The sequence below is a fragment of the Dermochelys coriacea genome, chromosome 10 (genome assembly GCF_009764565.3).
Source record: "Dermochelys coriacea isolate rDerCor1 chromosome 10, rDerCor1.pri.v4, whole genome shotgun sequence".
NCBI lineage: Eukaryota > Metazoa > Chordata > Testudines > Dermochelyidae > Dermochelys > Dermochelys coriacea.
The window spans coordinates 10,222,876-10,247,811 of record NC_050077.1 but is presented as its reverse complement, the minus strand read 5'-3'; the positions used below and the strand labels follow the sequence as shown (position 1 = coordinate 10,247,811).

Genomic DNA, 24,936 nt, shown 5'->3' with positions numbered 1-24,936 from the left:
GGTGGTAGAGTGTGCATTTGGACATTTAAAGGGTCATTGGTGCAGTTTACTGACTTGCTCAGACCTCAGAGAAACCAATGTTCCCATTGTTATTGCTGTTTGCTGTGCGCTCCACAATCTCTGTGAGAGGAAGGGGAAGATGTTTATGGCAGGGTGGGAGGTTGATGCAAATCGCCTGGCCTCGGAATACACACAGCCAGACACCAGGGCAGTTAGAAGGGCACAGCAGGAAGCGCTGCGCATCAGAGAGGCTTTGAAAACTAGTTTCATGACTGTGTGACACTTCTGTTTGTTTCTCCTTGATGAAAACCCACCCCCTTGGTTGCCTCTAAATTCCCTGTAAACCACCCGCCCTCCCCCCTTTGATCACAGCTTGCTTGCAAAGGAAATAAAGTCACTATCATTTAAAAAACATGTATTCTTTATTAATTGATTATAAAAATAGGGAGATAACTCACAAGGTAGCCTGGGTGGAGTGTGGGAAGAGGGGAGGAGGGAAGGAAAAGGCCACTTTAAAACTTCTTGAATGACAGCCTTCTGTTGCTTGGACTGTCCACTGGGGTGGAGTGGTTGGGTGCCCGGAGCCTCCCCCACCCTGCGTTCTTGGGTGTCTAGGTGAGGAGGCTATGGAACTTGGGGAGGAGGGAGGGCGGTTAAACAGGGGCTGCAGCGGCAGTCTGTGATCCTGCTGCCGTTCATGAACCTCCACCAGACGCCGGAGCATGTCCGTTTGATCCCGCAGTAGCCACAGTGTTGCCTCATGCCTCCTCTGATCTTCCTGCTGCCGCCTCTCCTCACATTCATCGGCCACTTTCCTGTACTCTGCTATTGTGTCCCTCCAACACATTCTGCTGAGCTCTGTCAGTGCAGGACGACTACATGAGTTCAGAGAACATTTCATCCCACGTGCGTTTTTTTCACCGCCTTATCTGAGATAGCCTTTGAGATGGAGGAAGGAGGCTTGAAACATTTGCAGCTGCTGGAGGAAATAAAGGGAGTGAAGTATTTTAAAAGATACATTTTACAGAACAATGGCTATACTCTTTCACGATGAACAACACTATTCACATTACATAGCACATGTTATTTTGGTACAAGGTCGCATTTTGCATCTTATATTGAGTGCCTGCGGCTCTGGTGCTAGAGATCACACATGCAGTGCCCGGCAACAGAATTCAGCTTGCACGCAGCCATGGTAAGCCATAGTCTTTCGGCTTCTGCAACCTTCATAACAGCAGCGCCCTCCTTTCCCATACCAAGCAAAGCACTTTGAGTTGGCCATTTAGTGTTGCGGTTTTCCTGTTAATGTGCAGCAGCAGAAACCAAACTAACCCCCTACCCATCCAATTCTCTGGGATGATCGCTTTACCCCTCCCCCCACCACATGGCTGGTATCAGGGAAGATCCCTGTTAGCCAAACGCGAACAGCTCAGCGCCAATGCCCACCCCCCACCATGTGACTAACTGTGGGGAGGATTTCTTTTCAGCCACATGCAGACAGCCCAATAGAAACGGCCACCTCTGAATGGTCTCCTTAATTAAATTCCCCTATTTCAATCAGATTACTATGAACGAAATCACTCTCCTGAGGATAACACAGAGAGATAAAGAACGGATATTGCTTGAATGCCAGTAAACACTGGGACCATACGCTGCCAGACTTTGTCATGCAATGATACCAGATTACTTGCTACTAGCATGGCGTGGTAAAGTGTCCTACCATGGAGGACGGAATAAGGCTGCTCTCCCCAGAAACCTTCTGCAAAGGCTTTTAGAGTACCTCCAGGAGAACTTCATGGAGATGTCCCTAGAGGATATCTGCTCCATCCCCAGACATGTTAACAGACTTTTCCAGTAGCTGTACTGGCCACGAATGCATCCCAAGTCCTCAGGGCTACTTAATCATTAAAAAACACTGGCTTTTATAACATGTATTTTCTTTAAAAAGGTACACTCACCAGAGGTCCCTTCTCTGGCTCTGTTGGGTTGGGAGGGTATTTCAGTCAGGGTGAAAAAAAGATCCTGGCTGTTGGGGAGAACAGTGTGCCTTGTGCTCTCCTCAAGCTTCTCCTCCTCCTCCTCATCTTCCCTATCCGCAAAATCCTCAGGCATGGCAGAGAGTACCCCAACATCAGAGTCCATGGACGGGGTGGGATAGTGGTGGCCCTCCCCAGAATGGTATGCAGCTCAGCATATAAGCGGCATGTCTGGGGCTCTGTCCTGGAGCATCCATTTGATTCTTTGGTTTTCTGGTATGCTTGTCTGAGCTCCTTAAGTTTCATGCAGCACTGTGTTGCGTCCCTGCTGTAGCCTCTGGCCCTCATGGCCTCGGAGATTTTTTTGAAATGTTTTGGCATTTTGTCTTTTGGAACGTAGTTCTGATAGCATGGATTCCTCTCCCCATACAGTGATCTGATCCAGTACCTCCCATTCAGTCCATGCTGGAGCTCTTTTTCGATTCTGGGACTGCATGGTCACCTATGCTCATGAGCTCTGCATGATCACCTGTGCTGATGACCATGCACGGGTGGTCATCAGCACAGGTGACCATGCCGAGCTCATCATTCACCTGCCAAACAGGAAATGAGATTCAAAAGTTCCCAGGGCTTTTCCTGTACACCTGGCCAGTGCATCCAAGTTCAGAGTGCTGTCCAGAGTGGTCACAATGGTGCACTGTGGGATAGCTCCCGGAGGCCAATACCTTCGAATTGCATCCACACTAACCCTAATTCAAAACGGCAATGTTGATTTCAGTGCTAATCCCCTCGTTGGGGAGGAGTACAGAAATCAGTTTTAAGAGCCCTTTATGTCGAAAAGAATGGCTTCGTTGTGTGGATGGGTGCAGGGTTAATTCGATTTAATGCTGCTAAATCCAACATAAACTCGTAGTATAGACCAGGCCTCATTTACACAAGTTTCACACTGATTTAACTCCATTGACTTTAATGCGGTTCATCCTAATTTACATTGATGCAACTGAGAGCAGATTTTGGCCTTTGGGTTTAACCCTGTCTATTCATTTGTAGGTTTCAGAGTAGCAGCCGTGTTAGTCTGTATTCGCAAAAAGAAAAGGAGTACTTGTGGCACCTTAGAGACTAACAAATTTACTTGAGCATAAGCTTTCGTGAGCTACAGCTCACTTCATTGGATGCATCCGATGAAGTGAGCTGTAGCTCACGAAAGCTTATTCATTTGTAGATACCTAATGTTTGTAAGACTGTTATTGTTCCTCCCAAGCATACTGCTGACATCAAAGGAGAAAAACAAAGAGAAAAGGAATAAGATATGTTTTATTCTTTCCCTTCCGTCCCTTTCCCACCTGCTCTGTACCAGGTCTGGAGACAGTTTGACTGTTCCATAGGAGGCGTTCCTTTTGGTCCGGATATATGTAGCCTTTTGACTGACAGCCCCTTTGGCCCATGAGATAATCACTTTTAGTTCTTTATTAATGAAGTAGAATCACATGTTTCAGCAGCAGCAGAAAAAGCTACACCCTGTCTTTGTCAAGTGAAAGTAGTTCCTTGTGAGAATGCATATACGTTTGTGATATTTGTTCCCAGTACTACTATATGAGTCACTCAGGCATTTGCTGTGGGCATTATAATCATAGTAACTTGTGATTCCCCTGGGCAATAACTTAAGATATGTGTTTACAGATGACTCAGTGGAAACTGTGAAACCCACTTTAAAAGATCAATGAGCATTCAGGAGAGAGAACATAGCAACCCCATCTTAAATGGAAATGGAAGGGATTGAGAGGGGAAGGAACTGGTGGAAGAAAATTACCTCTGCTTGACTCACCCTCAATTTTACAAAGGGTCTTAACAAACTAATCATTTTTGTTGTATTTTTGTTGAAAAATGGTTGCTCCTAAATCTGGGGCTGTGGGAATTCTACTTCTGGTCCTGTTTCGTTTGTTATCAAAAAATTTTCTAATGTAAACTTGATCTACAGTACAATGAACATGATCTCAATCTCTCTCTGTCTCTGTACACATGCTCAGAACATACATGTTTTTAACTCAAAACATTGCGGGACACACTCCTGGTACCACTAAAACAGCTGGGGACATTGTGTTTACTTATTATTTAGAGCAGCTTTTACTTACTTTTTTTCATGCTGTCTGTGTCCTGTAAAAATGCATTAGAAGAGCAAAGAATATATTTGCATATGCTTCAAGTGCAGAATACAAAAGAGAGGACTGGCTTGGTTACAGGCCAGGATGCTGAACTTATAGCAGATGCTCTAGGGTCCCAAACACCCTTCTCCCCAGGGTTCATTCTCTTCCTCCTCAAACCCCTGCCTAGCAGTGGATGTTGGTGCATCTTTCTATTTCTATTAAGGTATAACTCTGCTAGCCTTTTCTCAGCGTAAGGTCTCCAGGCTATGTGTTTAGCATCGTGGGGATGTGAGAGATGTTATCCAAGTTTATGCTGAATCATCCTCCCTTGGGTTTATATAGACTAGGAAAGGCTCCTATTTTCCCCTGTATTGATCTACTCTATCAAATAAATCAATATGTGGATTTCTCCACTGAAGAATGTACCACTAATAACTGGCTATTTCTGTCTGTTTTAGCTCCTCCTAATGGCAGTTAAAGCTTCTCAGAGATTGTCTGAGGAAACCATATCATGTGCTGAGACTTCTTTCTTTTAGACCACAAAGTGATATGACCCTGTTTGAGCTAGTACCTGGCATATCAATAACTTTTGAAGCGAAAAACTGATACCCAAATAAGAAAATAGTGTACAATTTAGGTCAAATGACCCTATATTTGTTAATTGTATTATTTTTGAGAATTCAAGGATATAATATATATGTATTCTGTGTGTATGCATGTCTATATTATTACATATATAAAATTAATATGGAACTTGTGTACTTAGAGGGATATCGCCACATAATTTAGTCCCAAAATGTGATCTACCTCAAAATGGCTAGAATTGGGTGGAGAACATCCTCTAGATTCTGAACATCTGTTTCTAAAAGATCCCATTCTGTCAGTGTTTCATCTCTGGCTGTTTCTATAACATGAACTAACTAATCATCCTAGTTACACAGCTATGGTGATAGTGTCAGTGTTGCTGGAGGAGATGCAATAAATAGTATGACATACCACACTTTCATTCCACAAAAGTGCCAGCTTTGATTGCCCAGTTCAAAAATTTTCTAAGAACCATCTTGGTGCTGTCTCCCATGCTGCCCCTTGTGCATGGGAGGAGTTACTGCAACATTTGAAAAGCTGTCTCTTTGTCGTCCTTTAATTTATCTCCTTAAAACCTTCCTCTGTTGTGATACCTGCAAAAACTCCACAATAATTAGGCAGCTGGTTTGCTGTGACCAATGCTTGTCATGCTGATCTCAGTCATCTCATAGCTTCCTTGTGCTCTTGCCCCTTCGTCTAGGTTTTTTTTTAATACACCTATTCTCTACAGTCTTATACTGTAAAACCTTTAGGAAAGTGGATATCTTTTTATCATATGTTTGCACAATTTGTAACACAATGAGATCCTGACTTCTAGATGTTAGCATAATACAAATAATGATTAGAGGGGAATTAAAGCAGCCGGGTTAGTTTCAAGCTCTTGTTAAAGAACAGAAAAATATAAATAATGCTCACTAGATAAAAAGGGATCAGATGTGTTAGCAAAATAGAAACACAGAACTGTTTGAAACTTGTGGAATCAAAGAGAATCATCCTAAATAACATGCTGCAGTCCATCTTTGTTTCATTGCATCTCTCCCCTCAACTTTCATCTGAGTGTTATCTGTTTAAAAAGCAAGCTCCTGTGGGCAAGGATTTTGTCCTATACTTGTCTTTAAATTGCCTTGTATAATATTGACATTATATAAACAATAATAAAATAAGTAGAGAGAAATTCTCAGCTACTCACAAATATCACAGACACAACAGTAGCAGCAGGGTGCATTTCATAAAGAAAGTTATTATGTTTAAACAATAAATCACAAGGATTTGTAGCCTATGGAGTGCTACAAAGCATCATAGTAACTGTCACTAAGAAAAGAAATGAAAGGCCAACTGCAACATCATATTGGTGAGAAGTTCCACGTGCCACACAGCCTTTAGAGGTAACACCCCACACTAACAAGACATAATGCTGGGCTACATATGCAACAATGTTTTGTTGTGTTGGGTTTTTTTGGTAATTCTCCCATCATTCAAGTAGATTGTAAAGCCAGAAGGGACCCACTGTGATCATATATCTACTCTGACATCCTGTATAACACAGGCTATAGGGATTCTCTGAATTAATTGCTGTTTGGACTAGTGCATAGCTTTTAGAAAAGCATCCAGTTGTCTTTTTAAAATTGCCACTGATGGAGATTCTACTACAACCTGGGGTAAATTGCTCCAATGATTAATTGCTTTCATTGTTTAAAAAAAAAATGTGTTCCCCATCTCCAGTCTTAATTTGTCTGACTTTAACTTCCTGTCACTGGATCTTGTTGTACCTTCATCTACTAGATAGAAGAGATTATCAAATTGTTGTTCCCCAGGTAGGTACTTTAAACTGTGATCAAGTCACCCCTTAACCTTCTCTTTGGTAAGCTAATAGAGAAACTCAAGGAGCTCAATCACTGCAAGACATGTTTTCCAATCCTATAATCATTCTCATGACTCTTCTCTGAACACAGTACCATTTGTCAACCTCCTTCTTGAATGGTGGACACCAGAACTGGACATGGTATTCCAGTAGCATTCGCACTAGTGCTAAATACAGAGGTAACATGACCTCCCTACTTCTAGTCAATAGTCTCCTGTTTATTTGTCCAAGGATCATATTAAACCTTTTGGCCACAGTGTCACATTGGAAGCTCATGCTGAGCTAATTATCCACCATGACCCTCAAGTCTTTTTCAGGTTTCAGAGTAGCAGCTGTGTTAGTCTGTATTTGCAAAAAGAAAAGGAGTACTTGTGGCATTTTAGAGATTAACAAATTTATTTGAGCATAAGCTTTCGTGAGCTGCAGCTCCCTTCATCGGATGCATCCACTGAATGCATGTGATGAAGTGAACTGTAGCTCACGAAAGCTTATGCTCAAATAAATTTGTTAGTTGCTAAGGTGCCACCAGTACTCCTTTTCTTTTTAAGTCTTTTTCAGAGTCACTTCTTCTGAGGATTGAGTCCCCCATCCTGTAAGTACAGCCTACATTCCTGGTTCCTAGATGTATAGTTTTACATTTGGCCGTACTAAAACACACATTGTTTGCTTGCTTCCAGTTTACCAAATGATCCAGATTTCTCTGGATCAGTGACCTGTCCTCTTCATTATTTACTGCTCCCCTAATTTTTGTGTCATTTGCAAACTTTATCAGTCATGATTTAATGTTTTCCGCCAGGCTATTGATAAAAATGTTAAATAGCATAGAGTTAAAAACTGATCCCCGCGAGACACTACTAGAAACACACCTGCTCAATGATTCCTCATTTACAGGTTTCAGAGTAGCAGCCGTGTTAGTCTGTATTCGCAAAAAGAAAAGGAGTACTTGTGGCACCTTAGAGACTAACAAATTTATTAGAGCATAAGCTTTCGTGAGCTGTACTTGTGGCACCTTAGAGACTAACAAATTTATTAGAGCATAAGCTTTCGTGAGCTACAGCTCACGAAAGCTTATGCTCTAATAAATTTGTTAGTCTCTAAGGTGCCACAAGTACTCCTTTTCTTTTTCCTCATTTACAGTTACATTTTGAGACCTGTCAGTTAGCCACTTTTTAATCCACTTAATGTGTGCCATGTTAATTTTATATCAGTCTATTTTTTATCAAAATATAATTCAGTACCAAGTCATATGCCTTAGAGGAGTCTAAGTATATTGCATCAACAGTGTTACCTTTATTGACCAAACTTGTAATCTCATCAAAAAAGATATCAAATTAGTTTGACAGGACCTATTTTTCATAAATCCCTGTTGATTGGCATTAATTATATTACCCTCCTTTAATTCTTCATTCATTGAGTCCTGTATTAGCTATTCAGCTATTGATGTCAGGCTGACCAGTCTATTTACCCAGCTTGTCCTGTTTATGCTTTTTAAGCACTGGCACAGCATTAGCTTTCTTCTAGTCATCTGGAGCTTCCCCACTGTTCCAACAATTACTGAAAATCAGTGTTAATGGCCCAGTGCAACTCCACCAGTGCTAACAATACAGGGAACTCTACTGTACCCTGGCCACTGCATATTTTAACCACCATGTTATGTAAAGGTGATTGGCACTTGCAGCTCCCATTGACTTTGCTGTGGGACAAAAATTAGGCCACTTACATTTTAGGTGTCCAAATACAAATGTAGATGTCACACTTTAGGCACCCATGTTAGTAAATTTTGGCTCCAGCTTTCATATTTTTGTGTCTCCATGTGGTATTGTTGATTTGCTGTCCTTGTGCCATTCTATTAGCATCATACCAATCCATAATTAGTATTATTACTGTATTAATTAATTATACCATCTGCTCATTCAACTCCTTACTCTGTCTCTGTGTGGCTGAGTGAGTTTTTAAAGACAGCAGTCTCAAAGGTAAACTGAAATCCTATTACAAAAATAAGCGCTTGCAAAAAGCTACATGAGATCCCAAAAAAGTATACATGTGCAGACTTAGAAATGACAACTAAGTACATTTTTCAAAGGAATTGAAATGCTTTTTATTAGCCAAAAGCTGAGTTCAGGCCCTCAGGGTTCTGTGTCTCTCCTGATAAAGTTGATAATGTCACTAACACCTAAACCAATGTCAGGGATGCAGTTCCCACTCTGCTTTATGTTTTAGTGAGGCCAGCAGCTATGAAAAACTGAATTCCTAGAAGGTGAAAGGCCTTTCAGCTCATCTTTAAAAAGTGTTTGCTTCTACTGGTAAAGTCTGCCCATGCATTCAGTGAAGGTTTTGGGGTCTCAAACAGGAGTGATTTTAGGGATGTGTTTCATTCTTTTTAAAATATTTCACTTTGCCCCTAATGTAATGTGCTGTCTGCAGAGCGTCAGGCATGTGCAGCACTATTCTGCTGTCCCTGTTTATTTCAACAGGAAATCTGTGCATGTAGGGAGAGTGAAGCATCTGAGTTTGAAAGTTGGACAGTGAGATAGATTCATATGGCACCAAACCGAACATAATTTGCATGTCATCAGGATTCTGGGATTATAAATAGGAGCATCGGGGTGGAATGATCACTGGCATTTTTAAACATTGTGTTGTCTAGACATGCTCTGAAAAGAGTTACATGACACGGTTAAAATGGCAGGAGCCTGTGTAGGCTAGCTCTGTTGTTTGCAGCATAAGAGCTGCACTGGTTCTAGCCCAGCATTGGGATTTTGAAGAAGAATGCTAGTGTAGATGTAGCCTCAAAGTACAATCTCTCTGTCAGTACAATACATCCAGTTGTGTCACTACGTAGGACAAAAGTAGATGGTAAAACGGATCTGTTTTTCTCTGTGGTTATGCATATTTCTGTTTTCCCCAATATGTCATCATCGCCAGATCTCAAAGATGTATTTGCAGGTTTCTATTGTATAATATGCTCGATTGTGTGCTCTGATGTGTGCTATAAAGCCCTCCACATCTGATTTCAGAGCAGCAGCCGTGTTAGTCTGTATTCACAAAAAAGAAAAGGAGTACTTGTAGCACCTTAGAGACTAACAAATTTATTTGAGCATAAGCTTTCATGAGCTATAGCTGACTTCGTCGGATGCCTTCGGTGGAAAATACAGTGGGGAGATTTATATACACACACAGAGAACATGAAACAATGGGTTTTATCATACACACTGTAAGGAGAGTGATCACTTAAGATGAGCACATCTCCACATCTGAGAGTTTCAGGTCTAAGGTAGCAACATGAAGTTGCACTGAACATAGCCATCAGGTGAGCTTACTGCTATGTTCACATCACCAGTGAAATCGGGAAGAGGGGTTGGATTGCAGAGCAGCAATTAGATGAGTTCACTTGACTAAACAAGCCCAGTTTGTGTTTTATTTATAGCCATTCTCACCTCCTGCATTTGACACATCCAACTGAAAAAAAACACTAAAAAATAGTAATAAGCAAACAGTTTAAACTGAGCACCAGGATAATGACCCTGCTCAATTTTGCCTTTCACATTTTAATTGTACAACAATAATTTTGCAATAGGGTTGCCGATGGCAAACAGGCAAAAGACATTAACTTTATTTATGTTTTGGATTATTAATGTGGCTGTTAAAATTCCTCCAGTTAGTTTTGATTGAATTGTTTTTTGTGGCTTTTTTGTGCGATTCTGTCGTTTAATGGAGCGGTAAATACAAATTTCTGATAATGAGCCCAAGCATCTGTCACAACAACCTGGCACTGATTATTAACATTTCCATTAACGGCAGGGTGGGCAGTGATAATATGGAAACCACACAGTTAGAACAAAATAAATAGTTGGTGTCAGGCTGAGTGGGTGTTAATTACTATTTTATTTTATAACCCTGGAAGGCAGGCGGGTACAGGGAGAGTCTGACTTATGAAGGTCATTCTCTCTAAAGAAAGAGCTCTCTAGAGGAACAGATAACCAGGGCTATCTTACTCGGGCGGTGAATATTTTATCACTTCTATTTACAATCTATAAATGGGCAGGGAGCTCAGACACTGTGGGCAAAGGCTGCAATACCATCTGCACATGCACAAGGAGAAGATAGGAGTGGTATTGTTTTATGCTCTGCCCTCTCCTTCCCATTTTGGGAGCTCAAACAGGACATGTTTAGACATCTTTTCTGTAACCAGAACAAGTGCTGTTTGTTAAGAGCTGCTGTAGGCTAAGACAGGATCTAGGAAACAGACCATCCACACCAGTCACTTGGGAAGAAGTTTCACTTGCACTGAGCTGGATCACAGAAAAGGGAAAAGATTGTGTGACCCAGGTGCGCACCAAGAGGAGAGATTAGTTTTCTGGTATGGTGCAGTACAAAGAAGGAGAAATGGCAAGCATGTGAATAAATTACACATTCAGCCAGAAAGAGACACAATTCCAGTCTGTATTTATATTTGAAGATACAATGAAACCAAAACTAAAAAGTATCAAAATCCATTTACTGTACAGAAAATATTACTTTCATTGGTTTGTTTCTAAAATGTTCTGGAGATAATTTGAAAGATGCTAGCCTTTTAAAGATGCACTCCTCTTGCTTTTTGTGTTTACAGCCCCAATTGTCTGAGCTTCATGGCAGCAAACTGCAATAGCATAAACAGGACATTATGGTGACTCTAAGGAGAAAGGTTGGGGAAATCTGAGCTACTTCTCTATATGTTTATTTTCACCAATTGGCCATTCAGGAAAGCAAAGTCACCGTCAAACATTTGCCTTTGAAGCTTAGATGAACACAAATAAGGAGATTTTTCTCTGCCATTTCTTCTTAAAGAACTGCCGGGTGGACTGAGTGTGCTCAGCTGGTCTGTATGAGACAGAGAACACAGCCACTTCCAAGAGGCCCAAGTGATTCTCATTCCACACGCACTGCATGTGTTTATCTGAGACTTCTCTGTGGTGTTAGATGGATTTAAAGCTGATTCTGTTTCTTAGCTCACTTGTGGCATAAACAAAGAGACTAACCTGGTTATTCCATAAATGGAAGAGTACAATTTGGATATCAGTTTAGTTCTGCTTGTCACTATTAATTCTCCTTATTTCCTTCTCTTACTGTCTCTCTCTCTCTCTCTCTCTCCCTCCCTAGCACCAGCAATGGCCCCACAGAACATCCAAGTAAATGCCCTTACTGCGAGCCAGCTAGAGATCACCTGGGACCCACCTCCTGTCGACAGCCAAAATGGGAACATACAAGGCTACAAGGCAAGACCTTTTTCCTAATGCTTTCATTATCTCACTTGGCTTCAGAATTACCTTTGCTGCATGAGGCAGACTAAGGCAATACTCAGGCTACAGTAACGAACATGGCATTGTGTCCCAAAACCAGAGGGAGAGAGAATGAGGCAGAGACAAAGAGAAGGGGGTATTACTGTTCAATGGAAATTCAGTGCATACAGAGAGTTGGGGAGCTCAGTGTAGGCAGGCAACATGTCTACTCCAAATACCAAAGGCACAGGAAAAGTGGGGGTGGGAACTGACAGCTGTTATGAGACATCAGGAAATCTATAACTTTCTCCAAGCTGTAAGAATGAGCCATGTCAGATTTCAGAGAGTTTATTTCATGTCCTTAACTTTTTAACAAAATTAAACAGTAGTATTTATTGCACTTGGTTTGCAGAAACACAAGGCACGTTGCAGAACCATCTTGTTTTGTCTCTCCAGATGGGAGAGGACCCTTTGAAAGTGGAAGTGGGCAAGACTACAAACGCTGGAGGTTGGCTTGAGTTCAGTGTCTGGCTCTGCCTTTCTCCATGTATCTAGGTCTGCAAGTGAAGGAAAGCCGAGCCAGTGAGAGAGAATAATCTGGCATTACTTCTTGGCTGTAGCAAGCAATGATATATATCAATTTATACATTTTCCCTCTTGTATGTGTATAGATAGTTCTAATAGCTTAGCTTGTAGAGCCAACGTAGACTCTTGGCTCGGCCCTGACTTTATGCCCTGGTCTGTTGTATAGTTGTCATTGCTAGGCCTATCCACAAGCCGTGCTACCAATGGCTCTGGAGGTAGCCTATCGGAATCATCATCTCTGGAGTTTAAATTGTATGGCTGCAGGATAAGTATGGGAGAAAAGGGGAATGGGGGGGGAAGTATCTACATGAAAGCTAAAGAGAGAGCGTTTTTCAGAGGAGATGGATCTGTGTCCGGGACTAAGGACCTTCTTGTGTAGTTTGTAGCCATACCAGAATGCCAGCACTAATGGGCAACTCACACCTGAGAATGGTTTGGTACCTGGCCACTTATTCCTGTGTTCTGGAAGGTCTTATTTAATGTCATTAGGCCATGTCACATTGTCTGTACGCTATTTTTAAAAGGCCTTTCTCAGGAAACTCTTTTTGAACCCAAGGGGACTTTTCCTCAGTAAAAATAAAATAAGGCCTTCAGGATTGGGCAAAGAGTGAATAATACTATTATACCCTATAACTGAATGGTCCAAAGCTAAAACTGCCAACGTCTTACTGGTCATGGGGAAACGAGTACCTGTTTTACAGACTGCATCGCAATGAGACTGTAATCTGAGTGCAGGATTGACTTCAACATCTCTCTGTTCTTAACAGATTTATTACTGGGAGATGGACATCCAGAATGACACTGAGAAAGTGAAGGTCCTTTTCCTCCCAGAGACAACAGTTCGGCTGAAAAATCTGACCAGCCACACCAAATACATGGTCTGCATATCTGCCTTCAATGCAGCAGGGGATGGACCAAGAAGCAGCCCCAGGCAGGGCAGGACTCACCAGGCTGGTATGAGATTATTTTTCTTTTTCAAACCACAGTTTAACCTGTTTAGAGATAATGATCATATAACTGTTCATTCTGTGTGTCTAAGGAAACAAAATACAGAGCTATAGTACGGTTGTGTTTTAGATCTGATCGTTGGGTAAATTATTATATTGTATTGTTATTATGCTTAGGCAAACGATTTGGATCAAATCAGATTCAACCCTTTGGGAAGGGATTTCAGAATTGATGCTGCAATATGAAGTAGAACAGGCTGGGATAGCAATAGAATCTCTGTCACAAACTGGTCCAACAAAAGGCTATCGACCTGATTCTGATCTTACCACTGGAGTAAATTAGGAGTAACTCAGATGAAGTAAGTGGAGATACACTGATAAAACGATGCGAGAGAAGAGTCATGCTCTTTTTGTTTTTTATTGGGCCTCTGGCATTATGTACAACTACAGTAAGTAATATCTGTGCTGGAGAAGCTGATCCCAGAAGGACACGTATTCTATCGATGTTCTGTAGTCATTAGGTTCTGTGAGAGAGTGTGCACCAACAGCAGACTCCCTCTTAATGTCTTTCTGCCTCTGAACCCTCACTTTTTTATCACTGGGGAAGACTATACAATGCCCTTTGGTTCTTTTTGGGTCACATTACTAGCCAAGAAACTGATATACCGCAATGGGAGACTACATCCCCATCTGAAACTGAAGATTGTTGCACAGGATTGAGAATGAAATTCACCCCAGTGCAGAGAGCACACACAAGGCACCGTTCACCATTTAAACCCTCAGGGCCAGGCTGGCCTTGCTCCACCATGCAGTGGCAAAGGGCTGCAGCAAGCAGCACACAGTAACAGTCCCTGTGCTCTGGGATAACAGAAAATGCCATCTGTGTGCACAAGATTTGCAGGCCAACAACTCCATATCAAAAGTTTAGCTGCTTAGTCAAACTGAGACCCCAACATGAAAGCATGTGAACGCTGATGCATGCATGTAAGCTGGGGATTTGCATGCACACATACAAACAGTATACTTGAGTACAGACCTGACCAGCACATGCACTTTGGGCATCTTGTGTGTTCAATTCACATACAGCCACTTAACCACTTGGACCAGAAGCCCTAAACCTTTGATGTTTTTCCCTGACTCATTTTTATGTCTTCCAATCCCAAAAAGGTTGTAGAAAAGGCATTCTCACCGTCCTGGTGATGCAGTCATTTGGAATTGAAGCTCTTTGCTGTTCTCTTATGTCATTCCTTCTACATCTTTGTCATTTTCTCATCCTAGCCTGTTTAATTTCAGTTTTGCAATTTAGTGTCTGCTGATTTTAGAACACTTTTTATATTTCCAATCAATTACAGGAAGACCTGATGCTGTCGATAAATCCTGTTCTCATCTTATTTCCTTTAGATTCATACTGGGTAATAAATACCGTTTCATAATACGTATATCAGAGTAAATATTCCTGCTGCAATTCAGTGTGTTTGTAATCCTTTCAGCTCCCAGCACTCCTAGCTTCTTGGCATTCTCAGAAATCACTTGCACTACACTCAATGTATCTTGGGGAGAACCGACGGCAGCAAATGGAATCCTGCAGGGTTATCGAGTGGTGTATGAGCCCTTGGCACCAGTCCAGGGTAAGTAAGCCCCAAAGAACCTATATATTCAGGCTAGGGAAAAAAGCACCATCATGTCTTTTATCTCTGTCAGCTTGCCATTCTTCTCCATCCAAGCTCTACATGTAGCTGTGACAATTTAGGAAAAGTGTGGGTACTCTTTATGAGATCTTTGTGAGATCATGAACTCTGTGTATGTATCTTTACCAAGCTGCAAAATCCATTTTGAATGTAGGGCTAGTTACCTCTCTGTGGTCTCTTTAGGTATGTCTACACTGCGCATTAAGCCCAGGCTCTGACTCCGGTTTGAGCCCAAGCACCCTTTTCATCCATGCACATTCAATCTGACTCGGGTCAGCGAGCACTGAGGGCCCTGATCCTAGGGCCTTGCTAGGAGGGTGGGTCACAGCCCAAGTCCCTCTGGCACTCAGGTTTAGGGCCTGTCATTTTGCAGCTCAAACTGCAGACCTGAATCAGAAGACCTGCATAGTGTAGTAATGATGTGTTAGCACGGCTGTGAGACCTGAGTTCGGTGACTGTAAGCCCAGGTTTACATTGCAGTGCAGATGCTCGAGCATGGACTTGGAATCACTGAGTTCACTTACTATTTTTATTATTTTATTGCAAGTATTATTTTGGTATAGATTTGTGTACTTCTCCTGCTATTAAAGAAAGAGTAACGCTGTGTTTGGGTCCTGTGCAAAGTCTGTCTGTTTTGTAGACTACACCTGATTGTGTGCCCCTGAGAGAGTTAAACTGGAACCCAGAAGGCTCACACCTTCGGTGAGATTCAGGGAGAAGGTGTGTTTAAGCTATGGGGGAGCTATGGGGCCTGCCCTGGTTCCAGGGACTGGGCAGTGGATCGCATGGTCTAAACTCTCAGGAGTGGGTGTTTGATAGAGATAGGCACCCTGAGAGTATGCCTGGGGACGCCAAGACAGAGACAGTGTTCAGAGCTCTGTTCAGACTCCAGAGACTGAACACACATGGGATCCAGCAGCTGTGTCATAGAATCATAGAATATCAGGGTTGGAAGGGACCTCAGGAGGTCATCTAGTCCAACCCCCTGCTCAAAGAAGAACCAATCCCCAATTTTTGCCCCAGATCCCTAAATGGCCCCCTCAAGGATTGAACTCACAACTCTGGGTTTAGCAGGCCAATGTTCAAACCACTGAGCAGCAGTCTGGTGAGTGGCCAAGAGAGGGTGCCAGCCTGGAGCTTTGACAGTAACCATGTGGACATGGGTGGTTGGGGCAACTGTGGATGTTCCTGCTTACTAAAACTGTTCTGTACGCTATATAACTGTAGAATACAGCTTTTTTCCATCCTTTTTCATTCCCCTGCAAAGATGTATTTAGTGTGTTCTTGAGTGGCTTAAAAAGCCATTACACAGCCATTGTTACTCTCTGTGGTAGAATAGGAAACTCAACATATTCGTGTCCTGACTGTCTTCCTGCGCTTCAACCCAAAACTGCAGCATGGGTCTTGCCACAGAATACCCCTCACTGAGTCCCATTTGTGTAGCTGGTGGTGAACTATATCATTTGTATCATAAAACAAGGGTCGTATTGGCATCATGTGTGTTAGCTTTCAGTGGCACCGTGACCACTTTAGAAGAGGAGAATGGCAATGGTAGAGATTTCATTGTATCTGTGTGTTTATACTGAATTTTCAAATCACATTTTTAACCCACTAGATATAATCCCACCTGATGACAATATGACAGTCACAAATGCAATATTAATTTGCCAGAAGATCAGCAGAGAAGGAATTGGCAATCTCTCTGAAAACAAATGTAAAATCATTCTAAAGATGAGTTAGAAAAGATTAAAATGTTTAGGGAGGGAGTTATAAATATTTTTTATATTCCTAATACATTTCCAGTCATTCAATAGGATGTCTAGCTTTGGCAGAGTGACAGCGGGTCGAGTAATTTCAACCATTGCCAATCCATTTTAAACTTCTTTCAGAAGAAATAAGGATATTAATCATTAGCATTTGTTTCTGCTGTAAGGAATAAAGTTTTTCTTTATAGCTGACTTTCCATGTCTTGTGCATGGGGAAAGTCATACTCAGAAATGAAAGCAGGAGAATAAAAGCACTTTCACCCTTTGTAGAGTTTCAGCATGAAGAGCTAATGCAGAACGGATGCATAATTCTGACCAGGAAATGTGGACAGGGCATAAAGAACATTCAGATACCTTGGAGTTCTCCTGCTTCTTATTCTCTCATACGTAAAACTTAAAGGGAAGCCATCTTTTATGTGGAAATATTAGTGTTTCAAGTATTTTTGTCGGGTACTGAAATAGTTCTTTCATGAAAGCAATTGGGCTTTCTCAGCAGTCAATCAAATCTCATGCTTCGGTGTATAATCTGATTGCTTGTAGGGTTAGGAAGGAATTTCCCCCTCCCCTGCCCAACATCTACAGATTTGCACAGTTGGCAGCTGCATTACTTGTGAAGGGCTTGCTTTTTCTGAAGCATCAGATTCTGGCTTCTGCTGGAGACAGGATATCAGACTAAATGGATTACTGATATGGCAAAAACGGTGTGTCTGATCAGTTGCTGGTGATGGATGTCAGGGTAAGGGGATATTATGCAGCTGCCATTACTGTGTACAGTGGAGGAGCACAAATTGATGAACCTTCATGAAAAATATACCTGCTAAAAATTTCTGGAGCTACCCAAGTACTTAACCAGTTCAGAGGTCCTTGAATGGGCAATTCACAGAGTTCAAAGTTGCCCTCAGGATTCCAGCAACCTGGGATGGGTAAAGTCCAAGCTAAAAGCACCACCTAAAAAGTGGTCATCAGGGACCCAATTCACTTGCAGCTGGATGCTGGAGAGAACAGAAGGAGCTGCAAGAGGACTGCAGTCTCAAATGCACCTTGATCCACCAGAACCCATTCCTTGTAGATGTGTTGTCCCCCTTTCACTCACAGTTGGCCAAGAAAGAAAAGTTCATGCTCCAGTGTTGGAGATCCCATTGCTGAAAATAATAAGAAATGTGTGATGTGTGTGTCTGGGTACTGTGTTTCACAGTATATCTGTGAAAATACTCTCTGGATTATCCTGAACTTCTGTTTCAGTATTTGTAGTTTTCCCTTTTAACTAGTTGGCATGGATGGCAATTACAATGTGGGGGGGGGGATAAGAAAAAATGAGACTCCAGGAACACCCTCTCATCTCCATATTTGATAGCAATAAATCATTTTCCCTTCCTCTGTTCTACTTCTCAGATCCCTCTCTCTCCTTGTGCATCCAGTTTATCCCACTCACCCTTATCTTCACCATTTTCTGCTCTTCCCTACCATGCCTGTTTGTGCTGTCTTCTTTGGCAGCCCCACTTGTACCCTGAATTCTACCAAATTCTCCTCCCTAAATCTGTTTTCTTTGTCTCCTCTTCCAACTCATGATTTTGTGCCTTTTCTCGTAGGACTTGGAACAACCTCTCTCTTACTGTACTCTAAGCACCATTTAAAACCTTCTTCCTATAAAAAGAAAAGGAGTACTTGTGGCACCTTAGAGACTAACAAATTTGTTAGTCTCTAAGGTGCCACAAGTACTCCTTTTCTTTTTGCGAATACAGACTAACACGGCTGCTACTCTGAAACCTTCTTCCTATAGTATCTTCTCTAGTGCTGTCTTCTCCACATCATTCATATTTAGACATGTACAATTTTATGTTTTACCAATAACTGACAACAAAACTACGCTGGAGCCTTTTTTTCAGTTTAAGGGTGGGAGGGGTGGAAAAGCTTGTTTGAAATTTCAGAGGTTCTTGCTTTTCAGTGTTTTGTTGGATTATGTCTCCACATTTGTCACTGAGAAATTAAATAATATACCTAGATGTAGAAGGAGAAGTTTTGCAGCTTAGAGCTTTTTCTCTTTTAAATAAGAAAGGATTCTTTGAATAGGAAGTTGTAACTGGGATGAAATTTTGATCAAAAACCCTTTGGAAAACATTTTTTAATTTAACTAGTACAACTGCATCTTGAAAATGGATGATAATTTGCATAAACTTTACATCAAAAACTGGAAATTCTAATCATAATGTATTTCCCTGAATACTGCAAAACTAGTATACTCCTCCTGACAGAGCAACTTCTCTTATTTGTGTGGAAAGGGCTACATACATTTATTTCACTAGCAAATATTAAAAGGACGTTGTCAACTCAGATTAGCCCCAAAAATTTTGTAAAACAATTTGTACAAAACTTAAGAAATGTTTCCATGTAATTATATTAGAATATTCCAGTGAAAACAGTTGTTTTCAAATAATCACGCCTCTGCAATTTTGCAACCTACATAGGGCATCATTGAGAACCTGAATGTGAAACTGACTCTAAATGTTAGTGAAAGAAACTGAATTGATTTTCATTGTTCTATGAGAGAGGAATGCACGTGCGAGAAAGTGTTGCATAAAGAGTGAAAAGTAAATTGAATCCTTTAAATTCTTTCAGGCTTAATCCAAAGAGATGACAGTAACATAGTTAAAGTAATGTGTGTGTGTGTGTGTGTGTGTAGAATATAGGGGTAAGGCTCTACAAATCACAGCACAGAAATCGCAGCACTGGGGAATGTGCCACTGAAGTAGTTTTAAGTCACATTTGCACCCTCCTGATCCTGGGCTCCTCCAAGAGTGGGAGAGGCTCTCAGTGCAACTCAGACAATCTTGAGGATCTGTCTCAGCTATGACAACCTCCTGGGGCTGCCCTGTGGGCCGTAGTGCTGCCCAGAATCTCTTCAGTGCTGCATGTTACAGCGCCACCCCTGACACATTACTCCCATACCCAGTCTTACCTCTGGGGGTCCACCCCTTATGCCATGGCTTGTGAGGGGGTCCTTGGAAGACAGCCTTATGTTTCTGCCCCATGACTTTTAGGGCCCCTTTATGCTACTCCAGCCCTTTTCCCCTGAACAGTGGGGAGGATCTTACTGTCCCGTTAAATTAAAATGCAGCTGATGAGATTCACTACTGCAGTGCACCTTGTGTGGTCATTTACTTCAGTGTAAAACACTACTGAGTCAGAGTGGTAACTGTTTATACCCATGGTGCACTCACTTCACACTGGTGTAAATGAAAGTACAAGGTACAGGGCAAAGATGAATCTGGCACAGTATTTTTTTGCTTGGACTAGTGTTGCAAGGTACATGGCAAAGAGACACCACACAGAGAAGGTCTGGCTTAGGAAGAGCTGTGCCGCTTGCAACCCTCTTCATTTACCGCCTCCTTTTTTCCCAGTGTAATTAGTGAGGTTGCATGTAGTCTCATGGTAATTTCCCAGTTGTGTTGTAAGGTTTTTTTCTTGTCAGCACCCACTTATCAAGCTTAAACTCTAATTACACTTATCTGTGCTGAAAATTGGCTATTATCACTATTTAAACTCCCACTAATTGTAAGAAATACTTTCTTAGCAAACTGTGAGATAATTTTACTTATCTAGACATGATAAGCTCTGCTCAGTTGCTTTTTTGCATTGAGACTCTCTCTTATTTTTCATCTCAATGGCTACTCCAGGGGTGAGTAAGGTGGTGACTGTGGACATAAAAGGAAATTGGCAGCGCTGGTTAAAGGTCCGAGATCTCACCAAGGGGGTGACCTACCTATTCAGAGTGCAAGCCAGAACCATCACCTATGGACCTGAGCTACAAGCCAACATCACAGCTGGGCCAGCAGAGGGTAAGTGCAACCTTAGCAACATGCAACAGACCAGAGCCAATTACATTAATTCAATCCAACAGCAGGGAGTAATACAGTGTATGCACAAATACATTTCCAGTCCGAAGAAGAATTGAGTCACAAGGGCTCTAGGCATGATTTAGTGGGTTCATAACATTCCATGAAAAACGTTTTTCCTTTTTTATGAATCCAAAAAGACTGACTGCAAAAACCTATGCAAATAAACTGAAAGACAAACCAACTAGCCAAGGGAATTCAAAGGCGTGCCTTGACAGCATGATCCTCATTCTGATTGCACTGATCATACTCCTGATTCAGACCTGAATTAATCCAATATAAATCAATGGTGTTTCCTGGGTGTAAAGCTGGTGAGAATTCAGAAACATTCCCTTGTGTCTTTATGCTTTGGCTTACACACATGAATATATTGAGTGGGGAGCAGCAGGCTTAACTTCAGACTCCCTGACTTGTTGGTTTGTGCACCAAGATTTTTTATTGTTAAACAGATGATTCATTTTAATCATTATGTTTACAGCAAGAAAAATTAAAGGTCTTACAATGATCTCTGCCTGACTGGTAGTCTTTAAAGCATCTGTGCAGTATTCATGCACGAATCTACTTTGTGTCTCCCTGCCCTCTTAATCAAACAGAAGCTACCCTCCACCTCTCTCATTGCACTCCTCCCTTGTGATCTCATCTTTTGAAGGTGCTATATGATCATAAATAGCTCTCCTATAATGTTTGTGCAACAGTTATAATGTTCTTGAAATACCTTCCGTACCATGTAAATGCGATGGTGATACATGATGCTGCAGTTTAACTCATCCTCATGCCCACATCACAGGCGTTATAACTACTGGTCGGATGTGCTAATGACATGGTATTGAATGACTGAACAGGCACCATGTCTTTGCTACTGCTCTCTGAGTTTCCAGGGATGGTGCTGGGGTGACTCTGTAGGCAGGAATACCAGGGATAATGTTTGCAAAGATGTAAGTGGTGAAAGTACAGGGGGTTTTGTTTTTGTTTTTGTTTTTTTTTTGGTCTGCTTAGTTGACGTGGGTACCCCTGTAAAACCCAGCAGCTGATATTTTAATCTGTGGTGCTCGAACCGGGGAAGATTTGAGCCTATTAAACTGGTTTACCCTGTGTATATATTTGGCTTCTGTGTGTGGTTTTTATGTGCATATTTCTGAAGATGTTACAAAGTATAATGTGATCACCTCTCACACCCCCTGATGTTTGCTATTCTGGCCTCATCCCTTAGGGTCTCCTGGTTCCCCTCAGGAAATTCTGGCTACAAAATCTACTTCTGGGCTGACTCTGCAGTGGACTGAGGGAGATTCAGGGGACAAACCCACAACTGGCTACATCATAGAGGCACGGCCATCAGGTAGGAGGAACTACTGCTGAGGAAAAAAACCCCATAAAACGTGGACAGGATTTGGCGGTGGGAACTTGTTCCCTTTAGTCCACACCATAGTCCTAGCCACAGTGTAATAGTTTGGGAGAATTTATTTGTCCAGGAAGCAGAGGAATGGGACCTTTTGAAGAAAGATAAGAAAGACACAGCTCTTCTTTTCTAAATGCCCACCACCAAGTGTTTTTGACATAGTTCCTATTTTTGCCTTCTGTAAACATATTGCTATGTTAATTGTCATATTTCCTCCTGCTTGGAAATAGTCACAGAAAATTGCCATGAGTACTGTGCCATTTTTCCTCATATGTCACCAACAAAGCTTCCAGTTAAGGAACTAAAGTTATTCATAATTTAAAATAATGTACATGTATGCAGTCCCTTTAATGCAGAAGGATCCTCAAGCACTTTGCAAACTGCATGTTTGAGGATCACAGATCCACCACTGAAATACACCTCTTCTGGGCAGAATGCAGCAGCTATTCTGTATCAGTAGAAAACATGGCTTTTTGCAGTGGACGTACAGAATAACATCTCAAGTTCATTCTAGAGGAGGAATGTGATCAAGACAACAAAGTTATTATGTCAAGGGATCTTTATTGACTATGGATACATCTGCACTTCGAGCTGGGGGTGTGATTCCCAGCTGGGGGAGACATCCCCATGCTTGCCCCTAAAGTTAGAGTTTAGCCACAGCAGCACAAGAGGCTAGCCGCCCCAGATACATGCCTGTCAGAGACCCTAGGCATGTATTATCCATCCCTGTACTCGCACTGATTTGGCTACATTTTGGTTTTAGTGCGCTAACTCAATGAGAGCTCGCATGGGTGTGTCTCCTCAAGCTCCGAATTCCAAGTTTAGACACACCATATAAGGGTCAGAGCCTCATTTTTGTATCTGCTCTGACAGATGGCACTTCAGCACTGTCATTCTAACTAATGCTGGATGTTAATTCGGACCTGTGTCAGAGAGAGGAGTGCCACCGATGGAATTCCACTAAGGTTTTTCGTTAGCACTCTCCCAGTACGGATTAGCTAAACCATAGACTGAATTATTGTGATCTTCAGCCCTAGGGATACAGGCTTCCCTCGTGAATTCCAAGGTTCCACTGTGATTCCATTACCTTTTCCTAATTTCGAGGACTCAACCTTGATAATGGTTTTCAAACAAAGCTAATAAAATATGCACATTCTTCAAGGATTGGAATGTCCAAGTTTAACAAGGCCTTGCATGGACTGAGTTTGGGCCCCACTGCTGCATCAGTTTCCCTTTCTGGGGCTTCCCAATAACTGCACCCAGACTTCTGTGAGTTGAGCAACAGCCCATCTTGGTTGGGGTGGTTTATTAAAACAATGCAGTTTAAATGTAATATTAAACTAAAACAAATTACCTCCCACCCCCTCCATTGTCTCTTCAGCCCCTTACTGGTCTCCCAAGTTCTTTCCACAACCCAGTTCCTGCTGCCTAGCATTTCTTCAAACCAAGCTTCTTAAAGCTGTTGACCCTCTTAAAGTTTTTGTTCCTGACCCCACTGCAGGTAGCTCCAGCCAGGCCTTTTCCTCTGACTGGTGGGGAGAGCCTCTTTCCCACTCCTCTCTGACCTTGGTCCTCTCTGGATCCCCGCAACAGCCTCCTTGCAGGTGTATCTCCCCAATTACCCTGGTATCAAGACTTCAAATCCCAGCTCTCTCACCTTCCCCAGATCACTCAAAGCAAAGGTGCTGTCAGTTTTATCCCAGACTCTGGGCTTCTCTGAAGAGACCTCCTCTAGGTCTTTCTTAGTCCCTATTTTCCCTCAAAGGGAGCAGACCCACTCTTATAGGAAGCCTCATCCCCAGATTGCCATCATCAGATATTCCGTCACCTGACCCAACCACTGGCCCAAGCCCAAACTCATCAGCTAGGACCAGACAAGGCACAGGTGGGGCTAAGTCAAAAGCCCTTAAAGGGCCCATCCTGTAACACTCAGACAAAACAGTCATTGAACTTTTACCAGTCCAGGCAAATGGTGCTCAATAAAACAAGAGTATTTGAGAGTGAGGCCTACATCCCACTTACCTATCACATACTAGCAAGAAAATTTTAAGTGCTGTGCTGAAAAAACAAGCATACATAAACTATAGGAGATCCTTTAGCTTCAACCTTTCTTTAAGATATCCTGGTGAAGCCACTGTCACTCACATCTCACTGTAGATGGCTAACCCCGAGCTCTATTGTTTTCCCCTAACACTGTGGAAACAAATTACAAGACTTCAGAAGGAGCATTTCCATGTAAGCAGATAACACTGCAGTGCAATGGCTACACCACAACTCCCTCTCATTGCCATTCGTGGCTCATCATTTAAGTGTATGTTTTACATTCACTGCCTAGGGATTCATAGAACGCAGGCGCTTTATGCGGAGAGAATGATCTTTCCATGGCAAGCCTGAGCCACATTAACTCATCCTGGCCCTACTCTACTGAGCCTGCAAACAAACAGGGAAGAGGTCTCTTAGTGCTCCTGCTCTCAGGATCTGATTGTTAAACCATTTATTTCCTCCTCAGATTATTTTAATCCTATTCATGCTGCTGTAGCACATGAACTGGCCATTTGGATGCTACGTTCCAGTTATTAGTTCTGGTTGAAGCTGTAGAGAGCGTGAAATGTGATCCAAGTGAGGAGAGGGACTAATTGCAATGTTAGCTTATTTCATGCAGGCTTCAGCTTCCTTTAAATATCTCATTCTTCCTCATCTCTGCATGCAGGAATTTGCCATCTGAATTTAGAACTCCGCAAAAGAAGGGGGCTAATTTCCACTGCCCATGCTGGGCATTTCAGAAAAACATCTTTTTTAAATATAATGCTAAGAAGCTGTACCTGTCTTCTGGGTTG

At 42.1% G+C, this 24,936-nt stretch overlaps 1 protein-coding gene across 2 annotated transcripts in view; it reads left to right on the top strand.

Annotated features, from left to right (window-relative positions):
• The window catches only part of SDK1 (sidekick cell adhesion molecule 1), a 684,215-nt gene that overhangs the window by 623,896 nt on the left and 35,383 nt on the right, over nt 1–24,936 (top strand). For both annotated transcript variants that reach the window (XM_043493256.1, XM_038420360.2), the window contains 5 exons: nt 11,706–11,821; nt 13,177–13,363; nt 14,847–14,984; nt 20,485–20,646; nt 21,914–22,039. In XM_043493256.1, coding sequence (XP_043349191.1) covers nt 11,706–11,821; nt 13,177–13,363; nt 14,847–14,984; nt 20,485–20,646; nt 21,914–22,039 — 729 coding nt within the window. The remainder of the gene's footprint in view (nt 1–11,705; nt 11,822–13,176; nt 13,364–14,846; nt 14,985–20,484; nt 20,647–21,913; nt 22,040–24,936) is intronic.